Source organism: Lissotriton helveticus, chromosome 12, assembly GCF_964261635.1.
Source record: "Lissotriton helveticus chromosome 12, aLisHel1.1, whole genome shotgun sequence".
NCBI classification, from domain to species: Eukaryota; Metazoa; Chordata; class Amphibia; order Caudata; family Salamandridae; genus Lissotriton; species Lissotriton helveticus.
This window is the reverse complement of record NC_136073.1, coordinates 698,126,794-698,145,035: the sequence shown is the minus strand read 5'-3', so window position 1 is coordinate 698,145,035 and position 18,242 is coordinate 698,126,794. Positions and strand designations below refer to the sequence as shown.

At 46.8% G+C, this 18,242-nt stretch overlaps 1 protein-coding gene across 1 annotated transcript in view; it reads right to left on the bottom strand.

Moving 5' to 3' along the window:
• The window catches only part of GOT2 (glutamic-oxaloacetic transaminase 2), a 147,187-nt gene that overhangs the window by 30,094 nt on the left and 98,851 nt on the right, over positions 1-18,242 (bottom strand). The window contains exon 7 of the mRNA XM_078669630.1: positions 15,678-15,828. Coding sequence (XP_078525756.1) covers positions 15,678-15,828 — 151 coding nt within the window. The remainder of the gene's footprint in view (positions 1-15,677; positions 15,829-18,242) is intronic.

Below are 18,242 nucleotides of genomic sequence, written 5' to 3'. Positions count from 1 at the left end.
GGATGCTTGCAAGTTGTTTTTCTATTAAGAAGTCTTTCCCAGTCACCAGGTAAAGTGACTCCTCCATTCAGTGATAGTGCGCATGGGCATCAACTCCATTATTAGATTGTTTAACCGCAAGACTGAGAATGGAGTAAGTGAGCCTAGTGTAGTACAGAGATGTCCATATGTATGTAGTGTAAATAATAAGAACTGCAACTACCACAGGTGTCCGGGGATGAGGGGGGGCGCATGTGAATCTACAGCTCTATATGCCAAGAACAGATGCTTACAGGGTAAGTAATTAGTTTGAGGCATGTGTACTGTAGATACACATGCTTTGCATAGACTATATAGCAGTATACTCCTAAAGTAGGGGCTAAACAGTAGATTTTGCAGTGGTTTGAAAAAGTGTCTTTAGCACTGCTTGCCATACATTGGCTTGTTGACGTGCTAACACATCCACACAGTAGCATTTGGTAAATGTGTATGGTGTGGACCATGTTGCTGCTTTACAAATGTCAGCTACAGAGATGTTACCTAAAAAGGCCATAGACGCTCCTATGTGGAATGTGCTCTAGGAGGTATAGATAAAGTTTGTTTAGCTTTAGCGTAGAAGACGTGAATGAATTTAACAATCCATCTTGCAATACCAGATTTAGAGATAGGATTGCCTTTGTGAGGTGTAGCAAATGTAACAGTTGTTTTGACTTACGAAAATCCTTTGTCCTTTCAATATAATACAATAACGCTCTTCTCACATCAAGAGTGTGAAGAGCTCTTTCTGTCACCCAATCAAGTTGAGGAAAGAACACAGGTAACTCAACTGACTGGTTGATATGAAAAGTAGAAAGCACTTCGATAAGGAATTTTGCGTTGGTGTGAAGAACTACATGATCTTCATGAAGTTGAAGGAAAATACTACTTACCAGTATGCATTTGTTCTTGGCATGTAGGGCGGCTGACATTCATATCTTAGCATAGATCGCCGCCTAGTGTTGGGTCAGGATGTTTGCACCTTGATGTCCTGGAAGAGTCTTCGAAGTATCACGAGGTAGGTGACTCCTCCCCTAGACTACAGTGCGCATGGGCATCTTCTCCATCCTTAGATTGTTTTTCGCCATTGTGGCAAAGATGGAGTATAGAAAAGTAAGAGATGACCATGTAAATGTATGTAGAAAAAAAAACTTACTGCAGCTGTGACAGGCACCGGGGAGGATGGTGGGCGATATGAATGTCAGCAGCCCTACATGCAAAGAACAGATGCATACTGGTAAGTAGCATTTTCCATTCGAGGCATGTGGGCTGCTGAATTCATGTCTTAGCATAGACTGTATAGCAGTATCTCCTCTAGCGGTGGTCACCTGTACCAGCTGCAGCAGTTTGAAAAAGAGTTTTGAGGACAGCCTGGCCTACAGCAGCTTGCTGCTTAGCTTGCACGTCCACACAGTAGTGTTTAGTGAAAGTGTGTATGGTAGACCATGTAGCTGCCCTACATATGTCTTCTAATGGAATATTTCCTAGGAAAGCCATGAATGCCTCCATTTTGCACGTTGAGTGGGCTTTTGGGGGGAACTGTTAAGAGTGCGCTTAACCGTTTGATAGCATATTTGAATGCACTTAACTATCCATCTGGCTATTCCTGCTTTTAAAATAGGGATACCCTTATGTTGTGGAGCAAAAGCAACAAAGAGTTGTTTTGTCTTTCTGAAAGCTTTAGTTCTGTCAACGTAATATAACAGAGCTCTTTTTACGTCTAGTGTGTGTAGGGCTCTTTCAGCCACTGACTGCGGGTTTTGGAAGAAAACTGGCAAATCTATTGACTGATTGATATGGAACGTTGATATAACTCTTGGCATGAACTTAGGGTTAGTACGGAGCACTACCTTATTGTGATGTATTTGCATGAAATGTTCTTGAATGGTTAGTGCCTGTAGCTCACTTACTCGCCTGAGGGAGGTAATGGCAACTAAAAATGCCACCTTCCATGTTAAGAATTGTAATTCGCACGAATGGAGTGGTTCGAAAAGTGGCCCCATAAGTCTGGTAAGTACTACATTTAAGTTCCAGACTGGTGAAGGTGGATGTCTTGGAGGGATAATTCTTTTAGGTCCTTCCATAAAAGCTTTGATAGGTGGTATTCTAAACAAGGACATGCGTTGCCTGTTTTGGAGATATGCTGCTATAGCAGCAAGGTGTAGCCTTATAGAAGAGTATGCTAGATTGCATCTTTGCAGATGTAACGAGTAACAGATTATGTTTTGGATGGCGGCATCTAATGGATTGATTTGGTTATTGCAGTAAATTACAAATCTTTTCCATTTAGCTGCATAACATGCTCTAGTAGTTGGCCGTCTTGCTTCCTTGATAATGTTCATACAGTCTGGAGGCAAGTTAAGATATCCGAATTCAAAGACTTCAGGAGCCAGATCGCTAGGTTCATCTGATTGGGATCTGGGTGCCTGATTTCTCCATGGTTCGGAGTTAATAGCTGTGGTGAGAGGCGCAGTCTTTGGTGGGGGAACTACTGAGAGTTCTAGGAGCGTCGTGTACCATGGCTGTCTTGCCCATGTGGGAGCAACCAGGATCATTGTGAGTGACTGTTGCATTAGTTTGCGTGCCACTAATGGAATCAGTGGGGTTGGCGGAAAAGCATACGCAAATCTGCCTGACCAGTTCATCCATATCGCATTGCCTTGTGACAATGGGTGTGGGAACCTGGCGGCAAAGGACTGGCATTTTGAGTTTTCTTTTGTGGTAAACAGATCCATCTCTGGATGCCCCCACTTTCGGAAGAATGGTTGGAGGACTTGAGGGTGAATTTCCCATTCGTGTATCTGATGGCTGTCTCTGCGTAGTAGATCTGCCATCTGTTTGTCTATTCCTGGGAGATGTGTTCTGCTAGGAGAAAGATGTTTTTTTGGAATTGCCCACCTCCATATGCGCTGTGCTAGGTGAGACAGCTGAGGAGAGTGTGCCCCTCCCTGTTTCTGGACGTAGTACATGGCTGTCATGTTGTCCATCCGGATTAACACAGCCTTGTTGTACAAGTATTTCTGGAAGGCTTTCATTGCTAGAAATACTGCTAGCAACTCTAAGTGGTTTATATGCAGTGTCTTATGCTTGACTGTCCAGAGCCCTTGGGCTGTGTATTGAAGTAGGTGGGCTCCCCAACCGGTCAGTGATGCGTCCGCTGTTAGTAGTACCTGTGGAACAGACTCTGGGAACAGTCGCTCCTTGGAAAGGTTTTGTGGGTTCCACCACTGCAGAGAGTTGCAAGTGCGACTGTCTACCAACACTAGGTCTTTTAGTTGCCCTTGAGCTTGGTTCCACTGCCGTGCTAGGCATTCCTGCAATGGTCGCATTTGAAGTCGGGTATGAGGGACAATGAATATGCAGGAGACCATCATGCCTATAAGCGGCATGAACACTCGAGCAGGCAATGAGTGTTGTGGGTGAAATCTTTGAATCGAAGACTGCATGGTGGCTATCCTGGTTGGATTTGGATATGCCTTTGCCACAGAGGTATCTATTGTTGCTCCTAGATATTGTTGTATGTGGGAGGGCTGCAGATGTGATGTTGGGTAATTTATTGAAAATCCCAGACTGTGTAGCTGCTGGATTGTCGGAGACGTATGGTCTGCACACTGTGCGTATGAGTTGGCTTTTATGAGCCAATCGTCCAGGTAGGGGAACACATGGATGTGCTGCCTTCTAAAGTGTGCTGCTACTACTGCTAGGCATTTTGTGAAAACCCTTGGTGCTGTAGTGACCCCGAAGGGGAGAACTTTGAATTGATAGTGGTGCCCTTCTATTGTGAACCTGAGGTATTTCCTGTGAGCTGGATGTATAGGTATGTGAAAATATGCATCTTTGAGGTCTAATGTAGCGAGGAAGTCGCCTTGCTGGAGTAACAGGAGTACTTGTTGTAGAGTGATCATATGGAAATGCTCTGAGTGTATGTATTGGTTCAGAGGTATGAGGTACAATATTGGTCTGAGGGACCCGTCTTTTTTGGGAATGAGAAAGTATAGGGAGTATACTCCTGTCCCCTGGTGTTGAAAAGGGACTGGCTCTATGGCTCCCTTTTCTAGCATGTGATGTGTTCTTTGGACATTGGACGGTGTTTGGGTGGTATGTTGGGTGGAGTAGAAGTGAGTTCCAGGCAATAACCATACTGGATAATTTGTCTCACCCCCCTGCCTGTGGTAATGGTGTTCCAGACTGGTAGGAATTGTGTTAGTCTGCCTCCGACCAGTGTTGAGTGGTCTGGAGGAAGTGTGAGCAAGTCACTGTTTGGTGGCGGTGGAGGCTCTGGTGTTGTTGCCACCACTTCCTCTGCCCTTGTTATTATTGCCTCTATAACCTCCTCTGTTGGAGCCTTTATTAAAAGTGCTCTGGGTATTACTCTTGAATGTAGAGAAAGTTTGGGATGTGTTGCCTCTACCTGAGCCTCGAAAGGAGGAGCGGCGAAAGGCACTTCTAGATTGCTGAAACTGAAGTGCGCCCATAGACTTAGCAGTATCAGTATCTTTTTTCATCTTTTCTAAGATGGGATCTACTGCAGGGCCACAAAAGTTCTTGGTTAACTGGTGGCTGGTTGATTGCACTTCATTCTTAAATCCGGAAATGCGTAGCCACGCATGCCGGCGTAGTAATACGCTAGTGTTGATGGATCTGGCTGCTGTGTCAAGTGCACATTTAATGGAAGCATTTGTGTTAAATTTGCCTTCTTGTATAAGGTCGTCAGCTTTAGCTTTAAAAGGTTCTGGCAGGTGTTGTAGTAAATCCTCCAGCTGATCATAATGTGCTCTATCGTATCGTGCTAATAGAGCCTGTGTGTTTGCAATTCTCCAAGTATTTGCTGCTTGGGATGCCTCTCTTTTGCCTGATTCTTCCAATATCTTTGACTCCTTGTTAGGAGGGGGAGCATCTCCTGTTTGTGAATTAGCTCGCTTTCAAGCGTTTGCTACAACTAATGAGTCTAAAGGCAATTGTGACTTAATATAAGCAGGGTCTGTAGGGGATGCTTTATACTTTTTCTTAATTCCGGGTCTTTAAATAATATGTCTGGTGCGTGCTTTAGTACCCCTTTTAACATAGGAAGTGTACGTACACTTTTTTCTGAAGTTGGAAAAGGGTCAAATAGGAAACCCTCCTCTATTGGGTCAGTGTGCATGTCTACATTATGATATTTAGCTGCCCTTTCCACTAGTTGGTTAAAGACAATGGTGTCGTCAGTAGGCGATGGCTTTGTAGGATATGTAGAGGTGTCGGGATGGGTTGTGGCTTGTATGTATCATAAGGATCATTCTGGTCATCCCATGTGTTATCTTGTATATCCTGATCCTCAGGTTCTACAAAATTAAATTCAGGATCTTCCTCTATGTTTTCTGTCTCATAACGTGATGCAGGAGAGTAAGGCACAAAAGGCATGTTAGGAAAGAAAGGAGGAGGAGTGAAAGGCCTTGAAGGGGATGTTGAAAAGTCTTTCTTCTTTGGAGGAACAGGGGGAAGAAGTGTCAGTGTCCAAAGGTCTCTTCTTCCTGTGGTAAACTGTTAACCTTGCTGTTTCCGGGTCAATATACAGTTTAGGCTGTTCTTCACTCACTGGATCAGGATGGAAAAGTTCTTCCTCAACTGTCCGTGGTTTTGGCGCCGACGTTTTTGGCTTAGTGGCTTGTTTGTGGTGAGTCTTAGGCTGTGGAGCTTTTTTCGGGTCGATAACCTTTTTCGGATCGACTTTAGTCGAATCGACCGCTTTCTTCGGGTCGACTGGATTTTTATTGTGACCTGTTTTTTGTCAGTCGACACCCTTTTTCGGCTCAGCGGCCGTTGTCGGGTCGACTATTGTTTTGGGATCGACTACCTTTTTTGTTTCGGTGCCCTTTTTTTGCATCAACCAGTTTCTTCGGCTCGAGAACCTTCATTGGTTCGGCGGCCTTTTTGGGAAGAGTGCCGCTTGTTCCCGGGGTATCTGAAGGGTTGGGTTTGTTCTTCAGAGCCGAGTCGGAAGGTGGGGCCTCTGGAGGAGTTTGTCGATCTCGGCTAAGGCCTATAGGTGATGCTTCGACCAAAGCCTTGTCTTGAGATGCAAGCGGGGTTGGGGGCGTGGTACTCGCAGTTTGCCCCGGTGTGATCTGGTCATCGGAGTCCGACTGGTCTTCTACGGTGACATTTTGTAGGTCGGAGTCCGCCGCATCTGGGAGGTCATGTTCGTCTTCGAAGATGTTCTCCGGTTCTGGTGCCTGTCGCTGCATCTCTTGTCTAGCGGCCCTTCGGTTCCAGATAGTTTTCTTCGACCGGAACTGAGCACAAGCTGGGCAATGTTCCTCGTTGTGCTCGGGAGAGAGGCACTTGTTGAATACTGTATGTTTATCAGTATGTGGGAATTTGGAGTGACATTGTGGGCCCGCGTCGACGACTGGATCGGGATGGAAAGTTTTATCGAGTCAAGGTGTACTGAATGAGAACAATACCGTCGAGGTAGAAGGCCTTTTGGCCTTAGAAAGTTGAAAAGTTTTGGTTCCGAAGTTGGAGTTGAGGAATAGCATCCGAACCCAATGGCGGAAAAAAACAATGAGGATGGAGAAGATGCCCATGCGCACTGTGGCCAAGGGAGGAGTCACCTACCTTGTAATACTTCGAAGACTCTTCCAGGACAACAAGGTGTAAACATCCGGACCCAACACTAGGCGGCGATCTATGCTAAGATATGAATTCAGCAGCCTACTTGCCTCGAACAGAATGGTTCTTCTAAGGTTAATGCTTGTAGCTCACTAACTCTCCTTAATGAAGTGATCGCAATGAGGAAGGCAACTTTCCATGAAAGAAACTGTAGCTGTACAATGGTTCAAAAGGTGGACCCATGAGCCATGCAAGCATAAAGTTTAGATTCCAAAAAGGTGCAGAAGGTACCCTGGGTGGTAATACTCTGAAGGCCCTTCATAAAAGCTTTTATTACTGGAACTTTTAACAAATATAGATGTTGCCTGTTTTGCAAATATGCAGCTACTGCTCCGAGATGCAATCGAATGGAAGTGTAGGCTAGACCAGCACACTCTAGATGCAAAAGGTAACGAATGATATTTTGAATAAAGGCATCTAGTGGATTAATATAGATATTGGTACCATATATAACAAATCTTTTCCATTGCACTGCATAACATGCTCTGGTAGTAGGCTCTTGCTTCCTAATAGTGGTCATACACTATTGTGGCAAGTTTAGTGAGATAACCAAACCAAATTGTAAGATGGAGTTCCTTGGGGTTTGGGTGTCTGACTTTTCCATGGTACTGCACGAGAAGACTGGAATTGAGATGCAGCTTTTGATGTGAAACGACTGATAGTTTCAAGAGTGTGATGAACCACGATTGACGGGCCCAAGTGGGAGACACTAGAATCAATATGAGGGATGTTTGCCTGAGCCTCCGAACCAGAAATGGAAGGAGAGGGAGAGGTGGAAAAGTGTAGGCAAATATTCCTGACCAATTCATCCATAGGGCATTGCCTTTGGATAGAGGGTGGGGGAACCTGGAGGCAAAATGTGGGCATTTTGAGTTGTCCAATGAGGCGAACAAATCTATTTGTAGGAATCCCCTTTGTTGAAAGTACGGAAGCAGAACTTGGGGAGGAAGTTTCCACTCGAGTATTTGTTGCCGCCTTCTGCTGAGGTGGTCGGCAATTTGATTGTTCACTCCTGGGAGGTGCCCTGCCAGAAGATGAACACTGATGAATGGCCTAATGGTCTGAGAGAGGCGTGACAGTTGCAAAGAAAGTTTTGAGTGTTCCACCGTAGCAGAGAAAGTTGTGTGTTGCAGAGAGCGATGGGTGCGGCTGTCTACCTACACTAGATCCGTTAATTGACCCAGAGACTGATTCCACTGAAGTGCTAAACAGACCTGTAAGGGCCGCATGTCTAACCTTGCATGAGGCACTATTGCAATGCATGATGCCATCATTCCTAACAGTTGCATGAAAGTCATGACTTAAGTATTGATTGGTCTGAAACTGTAGTAGCAGATTTGAATATTTAGAATTCTGGCTACATTGGGAGAGGCTAGAGCTGTGCAAGTGTTAAAGAGTCGCTCCCAGATAGGCCTGCATTTGTGAAGACTGAGGATGAGACTTGTGTGCAGTGACCATGACACCCAATTGGTGGAGTAGGTTTAATGTAGTCTGAGTGGGTTGTAAACACTTCTGGTGTGTACTAACTTTGATGTGCCAGTCGTCTAGGTATGGGAAGACATGAATCTGGTCTTCGGAGAAGTGCTGCCACTACTGCTAGACATTTTGTGAATATTCTGGCAGCAGTAGTTACTCCAAATTGGGAGTACTTCGCACTGATAGATAGTGTTTTCCTGCTATCACAAGTCTGAGATATTTGTGATGTGCTAGGTGAACCAGAATGTGAAAGTATGCCTCTTTTAAGTCCAGTGTGGACATAAAATTGCCTTGCTGAAGTGGAAGGACTTGTTGAAGTGTGACCATGTGGAAATGTTCTGTTAGTATGTACAGATTCACCATCCTTAGATCCAAAATTGGTCTTAAGGAGAAGTCCTTTCTGGGGATCAGAAAGTACAGAGAGTAAACCAATGAACAGTGGTACTGTAACATAACCGGTTCTGTGGCTCCATTTGCTAAAAGAGCTTGTACCTCTTGTTTGCGAAGCACCAGGTGCTCTGAAGAGAGTTTGTGAGTGCGAGGGGGAATCTTGGGAGGATTGCTGGTGAATTCCAGGCAACAACCATGTATGATAATGTCTAGGCCCATTTGTCTGATGTGATGGATTTCCGATGGGGAGAAATTGTTAAAGTCTTCCCCAACAGGTATTAAATGATCAGGGGAAGTGTAGGCAAGTTACTGCTCATTGGGGGAAGTGCAGGCAAGTTACTGTTTATTGGGGGAAGGGGAGTTGCACGTTGGCGTGCTCCTGCCCCTTACCTTTGAAATGGTTTACTCTGTACCCTCCTCTGTAGAAGCCTCTAGAGGAAGATGGTTGCGTGTTGGAATTATAAGGAAGCGTTAGGGGCTGAGGATGTAGTCTGACCCTCCCCTATAAAATGAGCTGCGAAAGAAGCCTCTGCTTGATGGGAGACTGAAGCGCTCCCATGAATTTCGCCGTGTCCGGGTCTTTTTTCATCTTTTCTAAAGCCTCATCAACTTGAGATCCGAAAAGACGTTGCTCGTCAAAGGGGGTATTTAGAATAGATTGCTGGACTTCTGGTTTAAAAACTAAAATCCTAAGCCAGGCATGTCGAAGTAAAAGAATGCTGGTGTTAACTTCTCTTGCTGCAGTATCCGCAGCATCTAGAGCACATCTAGTAGAAGAATTAGATACAAGTTTTCCCTCTTGGACTAGTTTGTGTGTCTTTTTCTTGAACTCTTCTGGTAAGTATTGAAGTAGGCCTTCCATCTCGTCCCAGTGTGCCCTGTCATACCTAGCTAGCAGGCCCTGCGTGTTGGCAATACGGTGGTGGCTCGAGCAGCCACTTTGTTTTTTACCAGATGCGTCAATTAATTTTTACTCTTTTCCCAGGGGAGGTGTATCTCCAGAGATCTATGAGTTTGCTCTTTTACGAGCTTTAACTGTCCTTTAATAAAAATAGGATCAGATGGTGATGGTTTGCATTTCTGGTCAACCCTAGGTATTAAAATACGGGCGCAAATGGGGTCCTTAAAAGAAGCTCACCTGCATGCCTTTCAACATAGGGAGACTGACTAGTCCTATGTGAAGATCCTAGTGTCTCAAATAAAAAGCCGTCCTCCAAAGCCTCTTTGTGCAGTGTAACACCATGATAAGCTGCTATCCTTGAAATCAGCTCGATAGGATACAATATCATCTGAAGGTGATTGTTTTTCAGGGTATAAATCTGGATCATTATCCATGGGTGGATCAATATTATAAGCATCCCATAGATCTGTTGGAAAAGGAACATGGTCATCCTCATCATATCCTAAATCAGGCTGTGTACGAGTAGACCCCTGTGGTGCTATGGGTTTCTACTGCGCTGCACACCAGTCCACCCCCCTGCACCACTTCGCGAAGCTCGGTGGGTTGGAAAGCTTCCAGCTTCGTGTTGAGGAACAGTTTGTCGTTCCTGGACCCGTACAGCCCGCCTGAGCAATGTCCTCAAGAGGAATCTTATACCCAGGGTCCTCTGAACTAACTTTCCTTTTTGAAGGAGTTTTAGCTTTTTTAGGTCTCGCCTGTCGATGCGCATGCGCATCGAGCAAGGTGAGAGTATTGGGACTTATCCGCTCTTTATCCACACTGCAAGGAATCGTGGCGATTCCTTGCAGTGCCCGTGACTTTTAAGCTCAATGCGCATGCGCATTGAGCTTAAAAGCGCGTGCACGTCCGTCTTTGTTTACCCGCTCCGCCCCCTCCCCTTCCCGCCGTCTCGCATTTCCCCTGTCGCACTTCTCCTCCCCCCTCCCCTCTCTTCCCTCCGTCTTGTTTATTGTACCCGCTCCGCCCCCTCCCCTTCCCGCCGTGTCGCATTTCTCTTCCCCCCTCCCCTCTCTTCCCTCCGTCTTGTATGCCACTCGCAACGCTCCCTGTCTCACACAGATCCGACATTAGTTCATGTTAACTTTGTATGTGGTCATCGATTCTTTAGGATGTTAAAGTTCACAAACTGTTCTCCTGCTTGCAATTGACAATGTACATAACATGTACTGTATTGCGCAAAACACATCCTGCTGACAAATTAGTTAATCCCTAAGCTATAACACGCAATTCTCTGGACTACAAGTTAATTTCAACAGGTATGCTCGAGAAAACCTCCAGTTCCAGGTTTTAAACTCAGCGCCATACACAGGTTAGAACGTGCATGCTAGCACGTTGGCCACGCCACGCAGTATTTAAACAGGACCTCACACGCGGCACTTCACGCATCACCAGCCACATCAAGAAGGAGATAGACCCTTGCAGCTCTGCTCGAAAGTAAGTCTGCCCCACTTTTGCTCTCGCTAGACGGCAGAAATCACCATTTTAAACAAGACACCTTACCGGCACAAGTCCACGAAAGACCCGTATTAACAGCTCACGGTTTGTTTAACTGATTGCACCCAATGTTTATGAGGATAACAATTACCGTTGGTCCTCTCTTTAGACACTTCCTGAATCACGCTAGGTAAAAAGAACTCCGCCCGCGCCTACTATAATGACGCTTATTCTGCATGTTTATTGTTTTCAACGAGTGGCACATATGGCCGACCAACTGCATTATGAGCTACCTGAGACATTCTGATGTTAGGTTTTCCTATTCTTTATCCCCGCAGGTAATCGCTTTCGCTGCACTTAACCCCCACCCCCCCATTTGCAGCAGCCCTACTGTCCTGTACCTGTACTCACAGTGCAAGCACCCAGTGCAGCCCAATCCAGACTTGCAGCAGCCGTACTGCCGCTGTACTCGTACTCACACTGAGATCAAGCAGTGCATCTTCTTAATCCCTACTTGCACAACTCCCTACTTTTTCATTACCAGGACACCAAGCAGTTGTCCAGCCTTGCAACCTGACCTGCAGCGCCCCCTTATGTCCCAGTACCGAAGCACACACACATACAGTCCCGTCACTACCCTAACTGTCGGACACGTCCCAGCATCACTAGTTTGTGGCACTCACCCTAGACCCCCCGAAAACAGCAGCGCCGTGTCCCGCTGCTCGCATTCTTCTCTGACAGCACCGCGCATCTTGCCCGCCTTCGGCTCGAAGGAGATTATCCCCCACAGCTGCCCCGGAGCGTGGCGGGAGGAGGGGCAGGGACCAGATAGACTCGCCGCCTCCCTCCGTCCAATCGCATCGTCTGCAATCTGGTATCAATAATTTAATTTATAGGCACGATAAACGCTCCCAGCTCTGGCCGGTGGGGGATTTGCTCAGCGTTTTTGCATCTGTCTAATTTGATGTGGTGTAATTGGTTATTTAGATCCGCTCACCCACACTCACCCTCACTCACCCTCACTCACCCTCAACCCCTCACCCTCACTCACCCTCACCCACACTCACCCTCAACGCCTCACCCTCAACCCCTCACTCACCCTCAACCCCTCACCCTCACTCACCCTCACTTACCCTCAACCCTTCACCCTCAACCCCTCACTCACCCTCACTCTCACTCACCCTCACTCACCCTCAACCCCTCAGCATCACCCTCACTCACCCTCACCCTCACTCACCCTCAACCCCTCACCTACCCTCACCCTCACCCTCAACCCCTCACCCTCACCCTCAACACCTCACTCGCCCTCACCCTCACTCACCCTCAACACCTCACCCTCAACCCCTCACCCTCACTCACCCTCACCCACCCTCACTCACCCTCAACCCCTCACCCTCACTCACCCTCACTCACCCTCAACCCCTCACCCTCACCCACCCTCAACCCCTCACCCTAACTCACACTCACCCTCACTCACCCTCACTCACCCTCACTCACCCTCACTCACCCTCACTCACCCTCAACCTCAACCCCTCACCCTCACACAGTGCAATAGGTCTCGGAGCATTTGAGTTAGAGCTTTTAGAAATGTTTATGGCTTTTTTTTTTTATTCTTTAGCATTGGCTACAGGAAACAAAAATGCTAAAGATTTACAAAAAAACCCATAAACAATTCTAAAAGCACTAACTCTAATGCTGCGAGACCTATTGCATTTCCAATGCTTGTCTGTTTCGGGTCCCATCTGTCCATCAAGATCGGTTCCAGGATATGCGAGATGATTCTTTTGATTTCGGCGCCAAATATTTCTGTGCCAAACCGGACTTGTGTTTCAAAGCATAAGATTTCAGCTCCGAACCAGATTGGTCTTTAGGGGTGGAATGTTTCAGATCCGAAGACTATCTGTCTTGATTCGAACCTGAGCCGGAGGCTTGACTATTTGTTTTGGTGCCGGGCCCTAGGGAGGGGCTTCAAAAACGTCGTCTCGGTGCGGACTAAGGCCCGAAGGCAGACGTGGTGCCGAAGCCTTAGGTTTATTGAAGAGAGTTTATGGGGTAAGAGGGCTTTAGTGCTCACAGCACCCTGTCCCGCCGGGACGTCCACAGACTCCAATCCGATTTTTAAGTCGGAGTAAGATTCTGGGACCGAGAAGGCCCCCTCTTCCGCAGCAGTCACTTCTTCCTGTTCTGATTCTTCTGCGAAGAAATCTGGAATATGTGGACTGCTTTGGAGCATCATTTCTCGTGGTCTAGCCAGACAATCCTGAAGGGTCTTTTTCGATCGAAACGACCAACAAGCTTCACTGTGTTCTTCCTTGTGCTCCGGTGAGAGGAACAAGTTAGTCTTGGTGTAGGTCAGTGCGAGAGTACTTAGAGTGGCACGGAGAACAGGTAGCATCTTAATGAGAAGGGCACACAGGATAAAAATCTGGATCTGTGTGAGCAGGGGATCGGTGTCTTAAGTGTCCCAGTGATCATCTCCCTGTGGCTCTCCATAACCACCAATGTCGTACTGTGGAGACCCTTGTGGTGTGTCATCCAGTGGCTACCCTGTAGGAAATAGTGATGCAGGCGAGCGTGGCAGTGGGGGAGGTGGAAGCTAAGGCGGAGTTGGAAGGGATGGAGGGCAGGTAGCCTAGTCGATAGACTTCCTCATAAGAAGGACTGGCATGTCCAAAGCCTCTACAAAAAGGTAAGCTTCCTTATAGGTGGTTGAGGAGAGAAAGCTGTGGCCTGGATGCCTCCAGTACGAGCATGGATATGAATTCTCTTCTGGCATGACCCCAATTTCTCCTGTAACTTATGCCTGATTGGTTCCACCTGTGTTTCAGGACTAAGCCTGTAGGTCAGCTTGGACGCCAAAGCTTTTGGATTGAAGGTGGACTGAGCACTCCGTGCAGAGGTGGATGATGTTGCCTGGACACTGTAGCTAAACTTAATGCCTATTGGTGGTCTCATTACAAGGAAGCAGAAGTAGATTTCAGCTTGGTGCCGAGCCTAAAGGCAGGGGCATCCATAGCGTTTTTTCGATGCAGACCATGGCTAGACAGCAGTGGTGGCCCAGGGACCTGGGATTCTGAGACCAGAAGTGCTGAATGTGTTTTGGCAGGATTGGGTTGCTGGACATGAGCAGGGGGAGCTGTACTCCAAGGTTGCTGAGCTGGTGTAATTACCTCTATTTCAAAGTCACCCTCAAGCTCGGGGCCGGAACTTCCATAGTCAGAGAAGGCCCCCTCCTCCACCGATGGCTGCTCCTAGGCCTGCTCCTCTGTGAATATGTCTGTGTTGTAGTTGGTGGCTCTGTAGGACATCGAGGCAACGAGCTCTATGAACCTGAAGGGTCTTTTTGGACTAGAATGACTTGCATGCAGCACCGACCGCTTCGTTGTGATTGGGGGGAACAAACAAAAGTTCCACACTGAGTGTTGATCTGTGTGAGGATACTTTGTATGGCAACGTGGGAAGATGAGAAATGTTGTGCATTCTATTACCAGTGGAGCGCTTTTGCAAAGACTGGTAACAATGGGAAAGGTAGGCCCCAAAGGGGCCTCAGTCGAACGGAGTTGAAGTGGCGGAGTTTTTGTAAGAGTTGTAGATGGAGAAGCACGAACTATAACAATACGGTCGAAGATCGAGAAAAGAACAGGAGAATCTAAGCACGGAGCGGAGGCACACACGTCCGAACCTGACTGAATTGATGGCCATGCACATTACCACCAAAAAGAGTCACTCGGCATTGGGACTTGAAAGACTTCTTCACAGCTTGCACAACTCTGGACCAAACACTAGATGACAGGAGTACGCAGAGCATGTGCATCTACAGCCACACAAATAATCAAATTCACCTTTCTATGCAGGATCATATCAGCACTGCCACCAGGGAAGCCAGCTACCTAATGCACGCACTAAGGAAATTAAAGCATTTCATTCGGACTGCAGATCTCAAGAGCTAGTGATCTCCAAACTAAAATATGGCTGCACCACCCTCGTGGGACTATCAAAAGTAAAACCGGCACCTCCGAAGAATACCTTTAAAGCAGCGGCTCGACTCCTAACAGGCTAAAAAAGCTATCCCATCTCCCCAGACCCCAAAGCACAGAACCGGCTACCCTATGAGACAATGATCTATCTAAGAATTGCCTGCCTGACTCAAAGCTCTTCACCATAACTCTCCAGCTTACCTTGCCAAGAAACTCGTCTCACCAGGCAAGAACAGAACTTTACAAAGTACATGCTTCACTTCTATGGAACCCCTACAAAACCCCCATACCAAATAAAGAAAACCTATAAGCATTGCTGCTCTGGAATCGCCCCCAAAATATGAAACTCCATTGCTCCCGAGACCGAATGCTACCACCCAATTGCCCTTTTAAAAACAAAATGCAAAGCAACTACTAATGAACAGATTCCTTCCCCAATGAAGATGCATCCTTCCCAGACTTTAACCACCAAGCCTGCCCTTCCCCAAGACTATCTGGTACTACCACATATCCATTGTTACTTTTTCTATGATGGTAACCCACACATTATTTAAATGACCACTTGGAATCCAGACCCTACGAATGCCAACTTGCGTTCTTATATTGACTTTGTTGCTCTTTCGATTGTAAATTCCTGTCCTTTTACCTTTTTGCTTCCTGATGTACAGCGCTCTGATACCCGAAAGGGTAATTTTCACGCTATATAAAACTAAAAAAATAAAATTAATTAATTCAGATACCATAAAGAACAAAGGTTGAAGAGCCTTACTCACCATACAAGCCCATGTTCTTCGCATAAGACTGTGACAGCACCATATTGATTCCTTGCTCGATGAAGTACCGCACAGCCCAAGCATCTCGATTTGTGTCACCACTGGCAAAGCCCTGATATGCCATGTCAAAGAACGGGAAAAGCTGGCGTTTCTGTGGGAGAGGAATCACAAGACTTAATATCCAAATGCCCAACTCCACAGACTTTCCTTTCTTCATTTACTGCTCTAGAGCTTCATCTATCCTAGAAGTATATCCTTAAAGACCACAATTCAAACCAGCAAGCTACCTATCCAATTACATATTCACCAACCAATCCAAAGGGAATCCTTCTAGCAAATCATATGGTACATTTTAACTTACGCTTTGCACAGATATTCTAAGAGCAAAGCATAGTATTAAAAGATTTAGCAAAAAAAAAAAGTTAACTAAGTGACTGTTCATCTTAGCCTAACGCACCCTTCCATTCCAAACCAATGGGTTACAGTACCACTTTGTGACAGAATTGACAACTAGATTGCGAAGCAGTCCCACCTGAGGGAAGAAAGGTTTCCTTGTTTAGGTGGACATTTGTTAACACCTAAAGGAAAGAACTGGGAAAAAACACTAAGTCCAACTAGTCACAATGAAAATGGTGGATCATTCTGAGGGATAGACTACCTGCAACTCACTACAGTACCGCACTGAATAGTGGCAACGAGGAAAGTACTCATTCAGCAGAGAACCTTTGACTCACAATATCTCTGCTGCAACTGTTTGTGCACAACACTGGTAGAGCAACATGGTTATAAACCATCTGGCTGCGAGTCTTCTGCAAAAGAACCCCCAGTGTATGGTCTCATTTGAGGATTAAGACAATTCCCATCTCCATTAACACAGGTACATTATGCAGCAAAAAAAGGTTTTGCATGAGTTGGATAAATGCCTGATTTGCTTTGGTGGTTTCAAGAGGACACGCACTAATCATTGGTCAATTAAGGAGATTTTTGTGCAGCAAATCAACTAGGGATTCACAAGTTTGCATTTTACATGACATTGCTGTGAGAAAGTGCCTCTTGACAAGGTTAGCCCCCACTTTTTGCCTGGTATGAATGTGGTTTCGATTGTAGTGCACAGGGTCCCAGCCAATCAGGTCCCCTGTGCCAGTACTTCCCTAAACTATTCCCCAATTGGCCCTTCTGGTCCCCTGTTAGTCTCTAGTAAAAGTTAACTTGGTACCAAGGGCATTCGGACTGAAGAGGGTCCCCTAGGAACCCTTCACCTAAATCATGCAGACTGCTACTGCAGCATGCATGGCCTGGTGCAGATAAAATGACAAAGTCGACATGGCACACCAACGAGTTCCACAACACCATGATGGCTTCACTCAACACAAGAGGGTTTGGTATCAAACTAATCCTCACAATAAACCCACAATGATGCCAGGGTGGGATTTAGGGTGGGATTTATGGTAACATGTACTTAGAGGGCACCTCAGAGGTGCCCTTGAAAACCTACCAACCTTGGTGTGGACACAGACTGGCTTTAGGCAGCTTGTCACGCAGACATGTTTCTGGACCCCTGGGTGGAGAGCCTCTGCTCTTTTGGAACAAACAATGCACATCCTGGTCAGAGGTGTCACACCACCTACTCCAGGATGGGCCAGTGCTCGAAGGGGAGGTTTCCAAGGCCTGCCGCCTTTGTAATGCAACCCCAGCCTCTGCTGCTAGCAAAAGATGGCCTTCACCGGTTCAAACCCCCACTTTTGGCAGGAGAACCAGCGGGGAAAAAAAACTAGAGTAGGAGGTGTGCCTACCTTCCCCAAAATCCACCACCCAGGTGCTGGAGGTGAAGTTCTGCACACTTTTCAGTGCCCACTATTTTGAAGATGATGGGACTTAGGGCAAGGGCTAAGCCCCCCCTCCCCCTACACACAGGAGGGTGGCATACAAAGAAGAGCCATGCAGCAGCGAAGCCTGAAGACACCAACTGAATTAACCCCAGACCTACTGGCCTGTCTGCAGCCCTCAAAGACCCTACTGAAGAACAGCAACTCCTTCTGCAGACCAGCGACCTCCAGAGCCCTTGGAGGACTGCCTGACTTCAACAAAGACTGAAAACTCCTGTGAACAGCAAACCAGTCCAGAAGGAACCAACTCCAAAAACAAAGAACTCTGCCCTGAGGAATTGAGAACTACCTTTGGACCCACCTCTGCACCAGACGCACATTGCCCGAGGTCAAGGGGCCCACAGGTCCTGCAAAGGTTTCCCGCCACCAGCCAGAGTCCATTGCTGGCCGATGACTAGCATACTGCACCTCGACGCCTGCAGCCTCAACACAAAGTTTCTCGGACTATGACCCGCCCGGTAAGCTGATTCAAGACACCAAAGGACAGCCCTGCACCTGAAGCCCCTGGGCCTTAGGGAGCTGGACAGACTGTGCCCCTACATCCCTTAGCATCTCTACTTAACTGGGCAGCAGTGGGTTTGTCATCCTGCTTCCTGGCCCGAGGCTGCAGCCTTTATTACAACCTGATCACCCAGATTGGTTTGCTATGGGCGCCTGATGCTGTATTGGACCTCTCAGA